Here is an 18,196-nt window from a genome sequence, read left to right on the forward strand (position 1 = left end):
TAATTGACAAGTATATAAAATACATTTCCTCTCCCAAAAGAAAAAGAGGAAAAAATATATGTGTGCAAGATGCGGAAGCGATAGGCAAACATTCAAACATTCAAACATTCAAGCATTCAAGCATTCCTTCAAGAAATTGAGCATTCTAAGTCTCCATTCAAGGCTAGGTGTTGCATTCAAGACAAGGATTCAACCATTGAAGAGGAGATCACCTACAACATACAACATACAACATCATTACACCTTCGCATGTAAGAATACAAACATTCTTACAGCAAGATATCAGTACTTGATTACATTACAAACACTTACATTTACAACATTCTCATTTCTTGGTTAATTCCAAAACTGGGGTTTGACCTAAAGGCAAACCCCTAATCCCTAACCCCCCAATCGTCCTCTCTTTTCTATGTGTAGGTTGTAGGTACGTGGCTGTAATTGAAGATCTAGAATCCTTGTGCAGAGACGAACAGATCCCCCTTCGTTTCGCGGATTTTTCGGAGGACCGTGTGCACTCCGGGCGCCATCGTCCCATCAACTTTCGCTCAAATTTGCAGGACAACATCGTCTCGACATTTTACTGCTAATTTCAGGTCCGTAGCTTCATCCCGTATCCCTATCTCCGTTTATAAGCGAATCTTTCTTACTTTACATGCACTCCTAGTTCAATCCTTCTATCTACATTCTTTACAAAAGAGGGTATCCTTGCTGCCACAACCCTTGAAACTCATTTAGAATCCAGTCTTGCATTGTGTGGGATTGGATCTTGTGGGTTTCAACCCCTCTTTTGAATGTAAAGTCTCTCCTAAGTGAAAACCGTCAATCCTAGTGACCTCCTTTCTCTCTCCTTGGAGTGGGGGAACACCTAGGGTTCGATTTTCTGCTTTACAGGAAGAACAATTGACGGATAAGAAGAATGTCACAAAGAAATCATCTACTAAGTATATAGAGGTGGGGTGAAGCAGAAGTTGAAGGCCCTCGAAGAAGTCCTCTTAGAACATGTAGCTCAACCAAAGCCTCGACCATCTGCATTCAAACCGAAAGTTTTTAATTCCAACAAAATTTACGGTGAAATTCTCAAACTTGTGGAAGGAACCACTCGACAGGTGGGTATTCGAGCTGAGTACACCGGGCCAGCCTTAAACCACATACACTAAGCAACATACTAAGTATAGAAAATCTTAGTCAACTCTGAGTGTTTAATACTTTTAAGCCTAGAAGTGTATTCTTAGTGTGATCACACACCTTAAACAACATATTAAGCCTAGAAAATGTCAGTCAACTCTAAATGTTTAACACTTTTAAGCCTAGAAGTGTAAGCTTAGTGTGTGTGATTTAAGCCATTCCAGTACTCCGTGGCAAAAGGGTGAGCTGGTCAAAAGTTGGAAGGACGTGATGTTCCTAAGCTAGCTGGTTTGGACATGGCTGCATGTCTGCCACGTTGGAACAGGCAAGAAATCGCGGGTAAGAAGAATGTTGAAGGAAGGAAGCCTCCAGGCTATGCATTTATAGAGTTTGATGACCGATGAGCTGCAGTGGATGCAATTCGTGGGCTAAATGGTAAGAATGGGTGGAGAGTTGAGATGTCTCGGAGTTCAAGAGGGAGAGGAATATGTGGTGGCCGTGGTCGTAGTGATGGGGATGATCTTAAGTGCTATGAGTGTGGTGAGCCTGCCCAATTTGCACGTGAATGTCGATTGTGTATAGGTGTTGGAGGCCCCAGTCCTCGCTATTGGCATAGCCCAAGCTATGGGCGCAAAGTCGCAGCCCTCATTGAAGTTACTCTCCAAGACGTCGTAGCTACTCACGACCACGGCCACGATGGGGGAGAAGTTACAGCAGGTCACCTCCACTTTGTCGTGATCGTCGGGTGTCTCCATATGCTAATGGGAGCCCTGTTCTAAGAGATCGGTACCGTTGTCGTAGCAGCAATAGGGGCTTCTTTGGCGAAGGAGGCGTAGGAGGGCATAGCCTCATTTAGATTTTCCTTGGTTGTGATCCATTTGATCATCCTTTTGGGGCCAGCCTTAAACAGCACACACTAAGCTTTGACTAGTGTGTGTTGTATCATGTGGGCCCCATTGACAACTGTGTGTTGTATCATGTGGGCTCCATTGACAACTGTTATTTTCCGTTGTTTTCCATCTATTCCCGTTTTCCGTTTGGTGTATTTCTCAAAAAGTGTCAGACATCCCCAAAAAATCTGGCTTCCGTTCGATGCACCTGTGCCTCTGCGAAACACTCTTTTTTTAATCACTGACGTCCGTACATGCCTTACTTTGGGTAAAATAGTTTAATTTTCTTTGGATAAAAGAATTTAAGGATGTCTTATTTATACATTAAACCGAATACTATTAAAACGCAAACACATGAGGGAAACTTTAAATCTGCACTTTCTCATTTGATCTCAGCGATTAAATTGACCTTTCTTATTGCAGACTGGGAATACATACTTAAAATCGTGTTCAGAACAAGCAATCTGTTTTGTTGGGAAGCACAGGGTCTAAAACCATGAAGAATCATTCCCTCTCAAGACGCCTAAAGATCTCAGCTTTGCCTTCTTCTGTCCATCTTTTGTCAAATTATTTTTGAACCTCGGTACATCTGTATCTGTATGCCTCCATCTAAAGCAGCAACATTGAAAAAATACAGCAAATCAACTTTCAGTTTCGGCAGGCTATGCGAGTTGGAAGCAAACATCTCATAGAAACGAGCCCGGTAGAAATATCTTTGTGTGCCAGAAATCCTTCTTTGCCGCTTTTAGTGGCTTGGGCGGGAGACTAGATTCAAAATTTAAATTCAAGCTTAACGGTGACTTTATTATGAATAGTGTGATGGCAGAAATTGCAGTTGCAGTGATGGTGACTGTTGACAGTCAGATGAGTGCAGCGCGACAAACAGAACGGAAACGGAAACAGAATCCAACTAACGATAGGGGAGTGGGCCCCAAAGACACCTAAGGAGTCAAACCTTAGTGTGTGCTCTTTAAGCCAACCCTCCTTTTGGTGGTTTATTTGATCCTCGGGGTTTTCTACTTTAATTTTGACGGTTCATTGGGAGGAAGAAGAGGAACGGGCATGGCATTGTGTGTATTGGATGGTGGAGAGTGTCCACATAGTGTTGAATTCAGTGAAGAATTTTGGACGGCAATACGAGCCAAAGTTGTGCCAATTCTACATGCTTACTTTCTTGATAGTGTCCTTCCTAGCATTTTTTGTTTGATGAAGATGATGGGTTTTTAGATGCAGAGAAAGGAAGCACATGAGCAAGAGAAGGTGACCATGAAGGAGGAGTTGGTTATGGATTATTGGGTGAGCTTGTGTATGAAAGATTAGTAGTAGTAGGAGAAGATGTTTCGTGAAGTTAAAATCTTGTAGGTTGGGTGTAATGTGAGTTTAGAAATGGAAGCAAGGATGTCACAATGCACGACTATATCGGTTGGCCTTCATGGGGGAGATTGTTGGGAATGTGAAGCCCAATAGTCACATGACCATTCACATTGTCCTAACTCTTGGTTTCATGGTCAAATATGATTGCATAAATGACTACGTGTGTAGTTCATATATGTAGTAGATTGGATGTCGATTAATGAAGTCATTCCCTGCTTGAGAATGGACGTAGTCTTTATGGTGAACCATTATAAATCTTGTGCCTTGTGTTCTTATTGTGTTTAATTTACTTTCTGTTGTTTTTGTTTTGTTTAATTATGTTTTTTTCTACTCATTTAAATTAACAAGGATATGGATTATAAAAAATCCAATAATAATAATCCTTATATTTGGTACATAATTAATTTCGTACATGGTTGTGTATATAAAAGAATTTGTACTTGTAACTTCTAATCTTTCTCAACAACTTCTACCAAATAAAAGCTAAGTAATGCCATTCAAACATTTAATTTGAATTGTAGAGGATATTAATTTATAGTTTTAGTGCAGTAACTATTTATTGTTTTGTAATGAGTCTTCTTTAATACAAATAAAATAAAAAAGAATTGGTGTTACAATATGTGTTAATTATTTTTTGATCTTATATTTTTTTATAGGTTTGATATGAGAAGATGGTCTTGATTTAGACATTATGATTCAAAAGCACCTTTCATATCATTTATTTATGATTTTTGCTCAATTTTATTTATAGTGATAAGTCATACTTAAAATTTTGAGGTGGTAATTTATTTCACTCATCATTCAACATTAATATATTAAGTATGCAACATGTTTTATTAAGATTTAAATATTAGTTTTATTATAAGATGATTTATCATTAGAGCTCATTTCATTTGACAAATGGTAAGTTAAATGTTAGGTATCTAGCTTGTAGATAGCATGGGTACATGCTTAGTTTTTCAATATATTAATAGTACCTTAAGGCATTTTTCTAGTGGCATATGGAGTTGGCGTAAGTACATATATTGTTAAACTTTGACCCCTAGCTCAAGGCATCCCCATGTCCACTTCAAGGTTACCCAACCATGGAAATGGAACTTGGGTCTATGGTGTAAAGCTTGTCATCTGTAACCATTTACCCTAAACTTGTTGCAAAATATTTTTAGTTGAACACTGGGTATAACTTATTGAGAACAAGGGGATGGGAAGAATGAAGGCATGCACTTTGACCCTTAATATCGTGGCATACAATCATTCCTCAAGGTGCCCCCTTAGCAATACATGGGTTTGGCTTAACTCCATATGTTGGTATACATTCAACCCTTGCCTCAAGGTGTCCTCATTAACACTGTAAAGTGTTTACTTGTGGGAGTGAGACCTAGGTGTATAGTGTGAAATCATCCATGGCCCACTACTCACCCACGAGGGCTTCACTTAGTCAACCTGGGTTATATCACCTACGTTCATGGTATACTAAAGAATCCCTCTATTTTCAAAAAATATTGCCCTAAACTCCCTTTTTTCCACCCCTCCCAATACACAACCTAAATTATATTCGCACAAAATATTGCATTTTTTCATAACCCGAATTAAAAACCCCCCTATTTTCATCGACGGGCAATATATTGCACCCTCATTTTTGGGATATTAAACCCCCCAATATGAATGCACGTGATATGATATTGCCTATTTACTGAAGTCCCCATGTACTCACCCCAAATCCAATGGATAAAATGTTAAGTAAACTACTACATAGATCTCATAAAGAGAATAGGAGTGAGGTTAGGTCCTTAATATGGCTACATTATACCATGCCTCAACATGCCCCCATGACAACATATAGGATGAGCTTGAGTTAATGTATTGTCATAGCTATGGACTTATAATGTGAAAATAATCTTTCTAATCACTAACCCTAATATTGTTTGGTCAAATTGTAATTTGGGTCCGTAATATTGTTACACTTGATTGTGCTTCAAGATGTCTCTATGGTAACACATAGGGATGAGATTAGAATCATGCATTACTATAAGTTGGACCCCTACATCAAGGTGCTCTCATGCCCATTATAAAATATCTTCTCATGAGAACAGAACTTGGGTCAATGGTGTGAAACTTATCATTTATCCCCAATCCATTAGTTAACCTTTTAGTAGACAATAATATTGTAAATAAAAAATAACTTTCCTTGAGGTAAATTTTGGAAAATTAAATAAAAAACATTTACACATAAGCATGCAATTAAACTAAATTAATTAATTAAGAGGTATAGATTGACATTGTGATCATTTATAATGATTGAGCATATTAAATGAAAATAAAAATAATCTTACTTAATTATATAATTGATGAATGTCTAAAAGATTGATGTAGATCTAAATCAAATAATTCTTGAGATCATATAAAAGGAATCTCATTGATAATTATTTCTGAACTAGAATATTTTTTTGAGACTAGAGGAAGGGACCTAGTTACCACCCATGTTCCTATGACCATTCTCTCCTTGCTCACTCAACCCTCCAATTACTAACTTCAAAGAAACCAAAAAAATGATAATTAAAAGCCCATTAAGATATTTCACATATACCAATAGCCACCCACTTGTACCCCTAGTAGTTAAAATTTTAACATTTAATTGGAGGAGTTTTGCAACTTTATTGATACTCATAACACACGATTACTAGGGCCTTTGTTCATAAGTACTGGTAAAAAAACTATTAGACGAAAATGTATTGATTCTTAAAAAATAATGTATTGGATTAGTTGTGCAAATTTTTGAGGTGGTTGTAGTGCATAGTTATTGGGGCATCTTTAAGTAGGTATCTCTAAATGACCACTTTTTGACCTTTTTGTACATTACAAACCATCCAATATTCTTCATAACTACCCAGAAGCTAGAACAACAACTATAAGCAATTAAGTCACATACAAAGACAAAAAAAATGTTGAAATTTGATGTACTATTTAGGATCTATGGGTGCACAAAGTTAGTTATAACGGCTATTGACACCCTTCCCCATACAAGGAAAAGTTTGGTAATCTGAGACTTTAATACATGACTACAATCTTGTCCTATACCCATGAACCCGTATTGTGTATTTTGTAAACTTCTATTGTTTAATTTTTTAAATAAACATTTTTTTTGTATCTTCTCATGTCTAATAAGTTGAAGGTATTTAAATACCTTTGTGTGTTTGTTCTCCTAGGTCAACCCTAAGCTATGTGCACAAAATTAAAAAAATAGAAACATTTGATCATGCAAATGGTTTTAGAATGTTTGCACACAAATATAGATTAGTTTTAGTGCATTAATTGGCGGGCATGTAAGTGATAATCAAAACATATGCTAAAACTTGGTGTATTTTGTGTATTGAAATGATTGCAAATATTAAGCAAGTAGATAGAGTGGATGCATAATAGTGTGGGGATGCGTGAGAACTATTTAAGAGAACATGTGTATTAATGTAGATTGATAGTATAAGACAAGAGACCTGATTTTACATTAAATGACACCATCAATCAATATATCCATGTATCAAAACACTACTCTCAAAATAAACACTTGAGATAACATAAATTTCGCTATTACAAATATTTAAATTTTAAATTTCAAACTAATGATAAAACATTTTAAAAGTCTGAACCACATTTCTACTTCTCTTTGAACAATACCTCAACATACAATACTAATTTATGATTTAACATTTTCAGAATAATACATTTGTTGCAATGCCCACATGAATTTGCAACAGAAAATATGTATACATATAAGTCAAACTTCCTATTTCATGTCAAAACGCTGTACAAGTAATCACAATATAATAGTTTTTCTGATAACCTGGTTTGTTAAGCGACGGCCATGACCAATTTCTCGGATGGCTTCGAAGCTTGTTTCCCATTACAGTGTGCTCTGGCTTTGTTTTGGGTGTCTTGAGAATTTATTTCCGGGGCTTCTACAACTAACTGGTTTGTCATTTCAGTGAGATCTGTAACAGCTTGCTTTGTGTGGTTAAATGCCATATCCTTTTCAACAACTCTGTGATTCATATCAACAATGTCTGCCGTTAGCGATTCCGGCAAAGTGCTTTCCAACTGAGTAGGATTTTCAAACATTTTTCTTTCAATCAAAGACAATTCATTAGTTTCTTTAAGATATTTCCTGCTAAGATCCACAAGATTTTCCAATGCAAGCATGGCAGCCTCTGCTTCTAACTTGACAGCATCAAGCTCAAGCTTCTCCAATGCCAACTCCCCAAGAGTTTTATCCCCTATTTTGTTCTGTACAGTTGCATACAACTCTTTCAGACCATTTGCCTCCTGAATCACATCCTCCCTCATCTTCATAACTTCCTTTTCTCTGCATTCCCATCTGTTGACAAGAGATTTGAGTTCCTCATCCTTCACAACCAGAGCTCTCTGGGTACCCATGAGTTCTTTTTCTTTATCCGTGAGAAGCCCTTTAACAAATTCAACCTCAGCTTTCATTTGTTGATATTTCTCCAAATCCTTCTCTGATTTCTCCAAAAGTCTCTGGATTTCCAACCCCTTTTCTATCAGTGCCCGCTTCAATGAAAACAGGTCGCAGTTGGTTTGAATCTGCAATGAATCTTCATCCATACTTAGACTCCTGCTTTCTGCAGCAGAACCCACAAGTGTATTTGTTAGGTTAGCAATGTTCTCCACCATGTTCTCAGCCTGAGACAATCTGATCTTATCATTATCCATGTCAAGCTGCATCACATTCATTTTCCTCTCCTTATCCTGCAACAAATTTGTTGCCTCGAGAAGCTCATCTTCTTTAGTCCTCATTTGGTCTTTTAACCAGGAGATTTCTTCATGCAGTTCCTCAATATATCCCTGAGCAGAGTTTAGGTCATTCCCCTTCTCCTCCAACATAACTTGCATTGATGAAAGTTCAGACTTCAGTTTCTGCATTTCCAGCATAACTGCAACCAGTTTAGATTCATTAAGCGCTAGCAATGTCTTGGTCTCTGCAAGAGCTAAACTTTTCTCCTCTAGTTGTTTCTCGAGAAACTCTGCTGCTTGAATACTCTGCTGCAAATGGGTTCTGTCTCTTTGCAGAGCTGCAGTCAACTCTTCCACAGCTTCTTTCTCACACCACAAGTCACTTTGAAGCACAATGTTTTCTTGCTCTGCAACCACAAGCTTTTCCCTTTCATTCTCAATTTCTAAATGGGCATGTCTCAATTTTTGCTGGTAATCAAGTATTGCATTCCTCTGTCTCAACAGCTCCTGCTTTTGCTCTTCAATTTGAGTTTCTTGGGCAGACAGTCTACTGCGAGACTCCTCCAGAGATCTCTGTGACCTTAGGAGCTCCTCTTTCACAGCAGAAAGGCTATCTCTCACACTCTGCAACTCTTCATCGCCAACTAAGGCTATCCCTTTATGTTTACAGACCTCCTGAGCAACTTCTTTCATTTTCTGCAGGGCAACCAACCATGCCACCCACCTTTTCTCATGCATATTCTCAGCAATTTTAAGCTTCATTTCTTCTTCCTCTCTCTTGCCTAGGGACCTCAACAGATCATTCTCCTGCTTTGTCAATACCAGCTGCATCTCTGTGATCTCACCCTGTTGTCTGCTAACAATCAGATTGGCCTCATTCAAAAGATGGTCTTTAAGCTTAAAATTCAAATCGGCCTGGGCCAGTTGATCATCTTTGCTCTGTATCTCTCCCCTTAAGATTTCCAGGTCCTTCTCTTTCGATGCCAACGCCTCTTGGGCACTAAAAACCTCTGTTTCCCTTTCCTTGAGTGCAATCTTGATACCATCAAGTTCCCAAACCAGGGCATCATAATCATGTTTAGACCTGTCCAACTCTTGTTGAAGCGCGGCTTGCAGAGCAAGAGCATCAGCGAACTTCTTTTCCTGGCGGCTCAAATCATTGTGAATCCTACTCAACTCCTGTTTATGGAGTTCCAGAGCTCTTTCCGAAGCACTGAGTTCCTCTTCTTTCTTTCTCAGCACTTCCACAGAAACCCCAAAATCAGATTGTTGGTCAACAGTGTGACTCTGCAGCAGCAATTTGACATCCCCAAAGGAGTTTTCGCTATGCCCGATTTGCCTGCAAGCGTTTAGGTTCTTATCTCTGGATTTCTTTGAAACCAATCCAAATGCCCAAACGCACTTTTGCTTTGGGACAAGAGAACCCTGTTGAAAATTTCCCTGCAGAAGCCATGCCTAAATAATCAGTTAATCAGAGATATTATATTTTCACAGTTCATAATGATTAGTGTGTTCTGTTTTTCAGCAACGTTTGGGACACACTCCATAGTTTATTATCTCTCTCATCCTAATCACAGTGTGATCTGAAGCATCAATGAAAACAAACTAATCCAGAAACAGAACACAATAATAATCAGTTAATCAATCCAACAGCTCACAGACAAAACAGTAGTAATGGCAGTAGAAACAAACCTTAAGAATCCGGTCAAATTGCACTGGTCCAAGTCTGACACTAAGAGAAGACACCGAGGCCATGGCAACTGTGTGTCTGTTTCATGATCTGATTGAAAGCGTGAAACAAAATCAGATTTTTAACTCATATTCAAGTGGTGCCCCTCACACCGACCCAATTGATCAAGAGCGCGACACAACAGATAAATTTCTGTGCCTGTCATTGTAAGCGATGAAATTTTTTGTTGAGTAATGTGATAAGTGGGTAGCGGGAGCGCAAGACACGTGAGAGGGTTCTTGACAGCCATGAATTTCTTGCCTTGGGGAAAGGACTAAAACTTTCTGAAGTATCAAACGTGAAAGGTGCAGATTCAATCCAGAGAAGTTGGAGTGAATTGTATAGAGTAGCGTGTTGTACAATATTTCTGACAGGAAATTTGCGCAACTTTAAAGGCAATTGTAGAAAGGAAGCGCCTGCCAATCACTTCAATTTGAAGTAAACAATGCCTTTAAATCTCACGGAAAACTAGAAGTGAAAAACCTTATCTTCTGCAACGGTTTCACGAGCATATCATTTTCACTCAGCCTGGTAATGATGGTGAAGTGTGGAATCTATCATTTACGACGGGGGAAAAAAAATTAAGTTTTCAATATTATAAACTTGAAGTTTTAGGGTTTCATTAAAAAAGTCATTTTGATAAAATGTGTTAAATTAGTAAATATTTAAAGTCTAAGTGAGTTAAAACAACATTAGGTTTTGAGGTGTGTCATATTCTTTGTTGACTATTAATAAGAATTTGAAAAAATATCATCCCACTAAAAATTTCTCTTAGGCCGGATTAAATAAATTTAAAGAAATTTTTGTTTTGTTTTTAATAAATTTAAAAAATGTTTTATAGAGTAATCAATTTTATGTTTGGTTACTAATAACTTATTTATATTGAAAATTTTAAAAGAATATTAATACTAATTAAAATATAATAAAAATTCATGTGGTGGATTTTCTTCTAATTTCTCTTAAAAAGTCTACCTCTTCTTTCATGGTTGTTGAAAACGCAATGTCATAGGGTGAAGTTGTAGGTTTATATATTTTGTTTGATACAAGAACATTGGAAGGGAGTGCTGATGTGACTAAGATCCTAATCACACTTGGTAAATGATTTTTATATAAAAAGTTCCAAGTAGCCTTTGCAATGGGTTATGGGAAAGAAGGGTCTACACTCTTGATGATTTTATCTACATTTTTAAGAATGATTTTATCTTTAAAATTTAAAGTTATTGGGCTTCAAAATTTACTAATGACAAGTCTTCATATGTATGTTTTACCTTTCCAACAAAAATACTTTACGATTGTGGAAACTTAATGACTTCTATTTACACCCTTCACGGGAGGGAATTATGTTTCAATCATCTTGATGATAGATTACAAAGCGTGATCCAAAATATTGATGAAAAAATCACACACAATCGAATCCAGAAACAACTGACTATCATTTCATGGATTGTGGAAACTTAATGACTTCTACTTTACGATTGTTGAAGCTACGATGAAGTCTTCTAAAATATGTGTGGCTATAGTGATAACGAAGGGCTCTCGCAAGGTTAAGAAGCTTATTCCTTTGGAGTGCTGAAAGAAAACCCCTCTAGTACAATTTGGAGAGAAAATTTTGCAAGAAGTCATATGGAAAATGGGATTAGATGAAGATAAAATAAAGTATGGCCCAATGTCGTAGAGGTGCACAAATGGATTAAATTTGTAAGTAGAAATCCTTTTTGTTTTCTTTTATATTGAAACAATGTAATTGCAAGAACAAAGCTACTAGTGGGAAGCTAAAAGAAAAATAAGACTATACAATGTACAATACAACCAAAGCATGGTTGAGTGAAAGATACAATTCATTTTATAACTTGACAAAATCCTTGATTCTAATCACGGGGGCTTCACTAAATAGGCAATATCATATCACGTGTGTTCATATTGGGGATTTTAATATCCCAAAAATAAGGGTGCAATATATTGCCCATCAATGTGTAACGCCCCACCAAGAAACCCTAAAGGATTCAACTACAAACACTCAAAAAGATTGTAAAATATTTTATTTAAAAAAAAAAAGTCTAAATAGTTTTTTACAAAAACACATGACACAATACAAAATCCACTATATGATATATTAAACAAATAATTTAATTAGATTCCTTGCTAAGATTGATTTATTTATTATTATAATATAAAGGTCCTATTATAATTTATCCCTTATTTAATTAATGCATGATGATATACATTAATTATTAATAACACTAAGGTATTAATAATTAATCTCACATAAAGCAACACTTGAGAGAATTTAACAAAGTCACAAAATGCATAACACACAAAATTCAACTAAATAAAATAAAGACATGACCCGCATACCGACGTCGGAAAGGTGGCCCAATTGGCGATTCGACGGGGTTGACAAATGACTGACAACACTCACAATTGAGCAAGGCAAGGCAAGGCACGATATTTAGGGCCTTAAGACTATCTCCTCTACTTCCATTAGGTTAATAAGGTATGCTCAGACCTGTGGAGCCAGGTGGAGTTGGTACCTTGTACCCGCAATTCATGTATCACCGAACCACACATACACATATATATACAAACATAGTAACCACACCAGTGAAGGAGAATCATGACTTTCTGTGTCTCACCGAAGTGAGTGACAGAAAATCATCTCCTTGCACCCCATACGAACTCCAATCAAACATGGAGACATACATAGTGCAACTCACACATAAAGTAAATGTGTTAGTCCATGGTCAGTAACACATGAATAAGATTAACATTTCATCATCTATAAAATACAATGCATAAGCAAAATTAGCATCTACTCATTCAAAGAAATAGTGCATAATCAACATCGACTCCTCAATAAGCAATAATGCATAATCACATCCACTTGATCACACTCCAAAGCATAGTACCTGAATAAAAAACATCACAACATAATGAATCAACCATCCACGTAAGCCACTTAAAAGTCAAACATGGTCAACTAAGTCCAATAGAGTCTGATTAGGGAAGGGGTATTACACAGTGAAAATAGGGGGATTTTTAATTTGAGCTATGAAAAAATGCAATAATTTGTGCAAATAAGGGGGCTTTTAATCCAGGTTGTGTATTGGGTAGGGGGGTGGAAAAAAAGGAGTTTAGGGCAATATTTTTTGAAAATAGGGGGATTCTTTAGTATGGCATGAATGCAGGTGATATAACCCAGGGTCACTAAGTGAAGCCCCTTTGATTCTAATCAAGAGTGTACAAATTCTGAAACTAGGTAATTTGCTCTTTGATTTGTTGAAGCTATTTCATAGCATCCGGATTATTTTTTATCAAAACCTGAGACTGTGAGAAAAGAGAAGGAACCTAAAGAAAGATGTTAGAGTAAAGGCATAGAATAACAATTGCCTAATAATAATTGCTAGAAAACATAGCATTACATCTCATTTTTGAAATGTACTTTAAAACATCACTTGTTTAATAGAATCAACCAACACATTATTATGAATACCACAACAAAAAATAACCTCTTTCTAGTTCAAATCATGGCCAAAAATAGCTAAAAAGTTTGTAAAAATAGCAGTTCATTGCTTCTTTGCTTGAGTGGAATCCCCAAAAATATGTTTCATGCTTTTAACACAAGGAAAAAGAGGACAAGTGGCTAGTTGAACCAAAATACATTTTTGTTAGAGTAAAGGTATTAGTTTACTTAATTATTTAAATCACATTGATTTAATAATTAAGTCACCTTTTCACTATTTCACTTAAGCTAAATTTAGGAAGCTAAACTTAGGAATATTAATAATTAATTATTAATTATTAATTTCTTTTAGGGTTTATGTTTTTAGGTTTTGATCTCCTTTTATAAGGATTGATCCCTTTGTATTCCTTAACCAATCTGATTATCATTATTGCATTCTTTTGCTCTAGGTTTTCAAAGCAATCTTTGTGTTTTGTGAATCTTTCATTGTTGTGATAGGTTATTTGCATACAGGTGTTCACTGGGTTTTGTGAGGTTGTTTTCCACAACTTTTAACATGGTATCACAGCTTCAGACCTGAGGCATTCCTGTTCGTTTGATTGGGATATTCTACCTATAGTAGGTCTTCTGTGCAATTTGGGTTAATTTGGACCTCACCATTGAATCCGACACATGCAAAATAGTCAAGATTGACCTTTTGTTTGTCATTTTTTGATTCACGAGGTCAGATCTATGAGGGTTTGAAAATTCAATTTTTTTTGTGATCTAGGGGGGCACCTATTTTTTGGAGCAATTTGGGCCCAAGAGGACCTCACAATTGGATTCAAAAGGTCGATTCCATGATTTTTGATATATAATTTGCCTATTTTTGATGACAGGGGTATCTGGAGCATTTTTTTATCGGCACATTTTTCGAGGCACAAAAATTTGTATGGATGTACTTGCACCCGCATCAAAAAAATTTTCAAAAAAAAAATCAACTGGCTGGTAAAAGAAAAAAAAATTGATTGGTGGGTTTTTAATTTTTAATTTTTTTAAATTCAAGTTGGTGCATGTTGTTAAAAGATTATTTTTTATTGATTAAAAAAAAAAAAGTCAACCCTTTGCAACAAAAGAATATTGCATCAACGTTGACATCAGCATGATATCATGCTGATGTCAGTGGTACACTCGGCTCTTTATGGCCCTTTTTTGACCCTCTTTGTGTCCTAAAAGAGGGGTTTTTTTTCTTTTTGGCCATAACTTGGGGCATACGATATCGTTTTTTGGCAAACGAGACATCGTTGGAAAGCTGGTTTCGTCTACTTTCTAGATATGTGGGTTTCATCACTTGGTTTTTATAATGGTACATTCTATAACCATTTGAAGTCAGAGGTGCTGTTTTCAGTCCCGAGCTCATAATTTTTCACCAGTTTCTCCGTTTTTCACAATTATAGAGGCGTTGGGATGGTGTTTCAGAGCTCTTCACAGCCATCCATGCACTTTTTCCAGATTTTACTCCAGGTACATTTTTTTTCAATTTTTTTTGTTTTCACACTTTGGTGAATTACTTGGACATATGAACTTGTGGAAACTTCTAGTTTGTGTGGGATGACTCATTTTTGGCTGTTCTTCATGTATTTCCAGTTTTATGTCCTTTTTTTGACATTCTGAGCTTTCATTGTAAGTACTTATGATTTTGTAATCGCACTGAGATAAAGTGCCTCTGTATTGCACATGTATTATGGGATCTTGCACATCAGTTTTGTGCCTTATTGTACTCACACTATAATATAAAGTGCCATGGGGCTTTGATGTTTTCCTTTGTTTGCCTTCATACCTTTCTCATGCATGTGTGCCTTGGTTTGCACACCCTTTGTATTTGCTTGTACTTTCATGTTTACACAGTCATATGTTCTTGGTTCTTCTTCATGCACTACATTATGGCTTTCAGGTTCAGTGTACTTATCATACCTCTCCCTTGTCAACATTTGGGGGGGGGGGGGGGGGGTGGTTTCTACTGTTGGTGCTAATGCTTCCTTGGTTTCACGTTGGAGTGAGCTATGTATTTAGAATTTGTTCCTATGTACTAGGCAGATGCAACGACTGGTTACCCATGTATTTCGGTGAGATAGAATACTTACCATATGGACACTCTTGCATTCCTATTTCTGGAGGCGACCTTCCATTTTTTCATTTGATTAGTTCTTCAGGCTATTGGTATTTGTGCCATCTGTATCTTTGAGTTCCAGATGTTTTGCTTGTGTTTGCCATCTGATTTAGGTTCGAGTAGTGTCATTTAGGGCACTCGTGTAGATTCACGTCTTCTTGATCCTGATCATCTTTTGTTTTAGAGGAGGTTCTTATTTCAGCATCATAGCAGTCATTCGATGACAGTATTTGTAGCTTCTTCATGCTTCAGTGATTTTTCATGCTTATCTTTTGTTCCTATCTTTTGGAACATTTTTGTTTGGAGGCTTCTTAGTCCTTCACTTGAGCTTTCATCTCTTCTTGGAGAGGAGTTTTGTTCCCACAAGGTTTCCTCCTTTTTCTCCATTTTACAGAGATTTCATTGTACTTGGGTACCTCATCAAGCCTTGTTGTCGGGACTCATCTTGGCTTTCATGCATCTAGTCTTCAGTTGTTTTTTAGCTTCTCCCTAACTTCATCCTAAGGGGGGGTGTTAGAGTAAAGGTATTAGTTTACTTAATTAATTAAATCACATTGATTTAATAATTAAGTCACCTTTTCTCTATTTCACTTAAGCTAAATTTAGGAAGCTAAACTTAGGAATATTAATAATTAATTTATTATTAATTATTAATTGCTTTTAGGGTTTATGTTTTTAGGTTTTGATCTCCTTTTATAAGGGTTGATCCCTTTGTATTCCTTAACCAATCTGATTAGCATTATTGCATTCTTTTGCTCTATGTTTTCAAAGCAATCTTTGTGTTTTGTGAATCTTTCATTGTTGTGACAGGTTATTTGCATACACATGTTCACTGGGTTCTGTGAGGATGTTTTCCACAACTTTTAACATGGTATCAGAGCTTCAGACCCGAGGCTTTCCTGTTCATTTGATTGGGATATTCTACCCATAGTAGGTCTTCTGTGCAATTTGGGTTGATTTGGACCTCAGCATTGAATCCGACATGTGCAAAATAGAAAGCTCAATGGGGACTAATGACTACATAAAAATTTAAAAATATTTATTAAGTGTTGCTTAGCCCATAATTCTCTTTATTAGTCTACCAATATGCCTAGTCAAACATTTAAAAATCCCAAATGTCTTTAAACTTTCGAGTCCCCTTTTTCAACATATAATAAGCCTATTTAAGAAAGCTAAGAGCTAAGGGTTAGTTATAATAAGTGACTATTTTATTCCACCAAATTGACATTGAAGCAAAACTAAATCCATATTGCAAGGAAGTTCCATTCCACTTCAAGACTTGACAAACTTGTTTCTATGCCTTCCAAATATACTAAAGAGGAAAATAAGCTTTAATTTTGAAAAAAAGAGCCATAAGGATTTTGTCAAACCAATTCACATCTTGTCACTTCCTTTTGACCAAATCTTTAAGGATGAGATGATGACCTAGAATTTTCTGAGGTTCATCCCCACTAGTGGCTCCTATAATCCATTTAGCAATAAGACATAGTCCTTGAATTTTTGGGTGTATGATTCCCAAACCTCTTTTATGTCTTGGTTGAATGTAATGAGACCAGGAAGACACAATGAATTCAACAAGTGCTACTATCTCACTTGGACCAAAAGAATCGTCTAATTAATTTTACCAAATATGCATATCCTTTTTTGAAAGGCATCCAATAGGAAGAATAATAGACATGTGTGGCAATGCGAATTTTACTAACAACTTAAATCTTACCAGCTAATGTTAAGAACTTGTTACTCCAATTAAACAACTTATTTTTAAGCCTTTCCAAGGACCAATCCCACATTTGAGAAAGAAACACCCCTAGACCAAAGGGAATGCCAAGGTATCTATTGATCTCCCCATGCTAATCTACTACCTCCATTCCTTAGGAATCCAATGAGGGATAGCACAATTATGGACCATAAGAAACTTAGTCATGTTATGTGCTAGCTAAGAACCATAAGCTAAATAATACATATTAAGAATGCATAAAATGTTATTCAATTACTCTTTAGAATTTTGCATAAATAACATGCTATCATCAACAAAATGAGAGTTAATAACAACCTTATTATGAGGAATAGATATTCCTTTAATAAGATTTATCTGTTTGTCTTTTTGAAGAAGGTATCCCAAAGCATCAACTATAAGCATATATAGGAGTGAAAATAAATGACATCCATGTCTTGTGGATCATTACAATTTTAATGATTTTAACATAGTTTGGTTGAGATGAGTAATGGAATCTTTGAACAACATTTGAATGTGATTTTTGATTTTTGAGCAAGTTGTGTTATGCTAGGTGTATGTTGGAAATGTGGTCTTCCACCTGCAAGAGGGAAAACACTTCAAACACACCAATGAAGCATTGCATTAGATGTTAGAAATCAAAACATGTGAATATATTAAAAACTCTAAAATCATCTCATTGTCCTCTATCTCTAAAGATCTCTAAGATTCAAGGTGGCTCTCACTTGGAAGAGCACTTGATCCTCAAGATGACAACATAGAGAACGAGTTGTAGTCACATAAATCTGTCCACTTAATTAAATGAATATTTAATATTTATTTGATTATTTAACCATCAATTAATAATTAATTAAATTAATATATTTAATTAATTCATCTTAACCCTCTTCTCCTATTAATTAAATAAATTATTCAATTTAATTCACTTAACAAATTCATACCATTAATTAAATAAATAAATCATATTTATTTAATTAAATATTCTCTC

General features: G+C 36.0%; 1 protein-coding gene across 1 annotated transcript; it reads right to left on the reverse strand.

The window, feature by feature from the left end:
* Positions 1-7,062: 7,062 nt before the first annotated feature.
* Positions 7,063-10,240, reverse strand: LOC131068655 (putative WEB family protein At1g65010, chloroplastic). Its single transcript, XM_058003891.2, has 2 exons — positions 9,828-10,240; positions 7,063-9,575 (listed from the first exon to the last, which is right to left on the reverse strand). Exons 1-2 carry the CDS (start codon positions 9,888-9,890, stop codon positions 7,236-7,238), a joined length of 2,403 nt encoding a protein of 800 aa, XP_057859874.1. The 5' UTR covers positions 9,891-10,240; the 3' UTR covers positions 7,063-7,235.
* Between the last annotated feature and the right edge of the window lie 7,956 nt (positions 10,241-18,196).

This window comes from Cryptomeria japonica, chromosome 6 (assembly GCF_030272615.1).
Source record: "Cryptomeria japonica chromosome 6, Sugi_1.0, whole genome shotgun sequence".
NCBI lineage: Eukaryota > Viridiplantae > Streptophyta > Pinopsida > Cupressales > Cupressaceae > Cryptomeria > Cryptomeria japonica.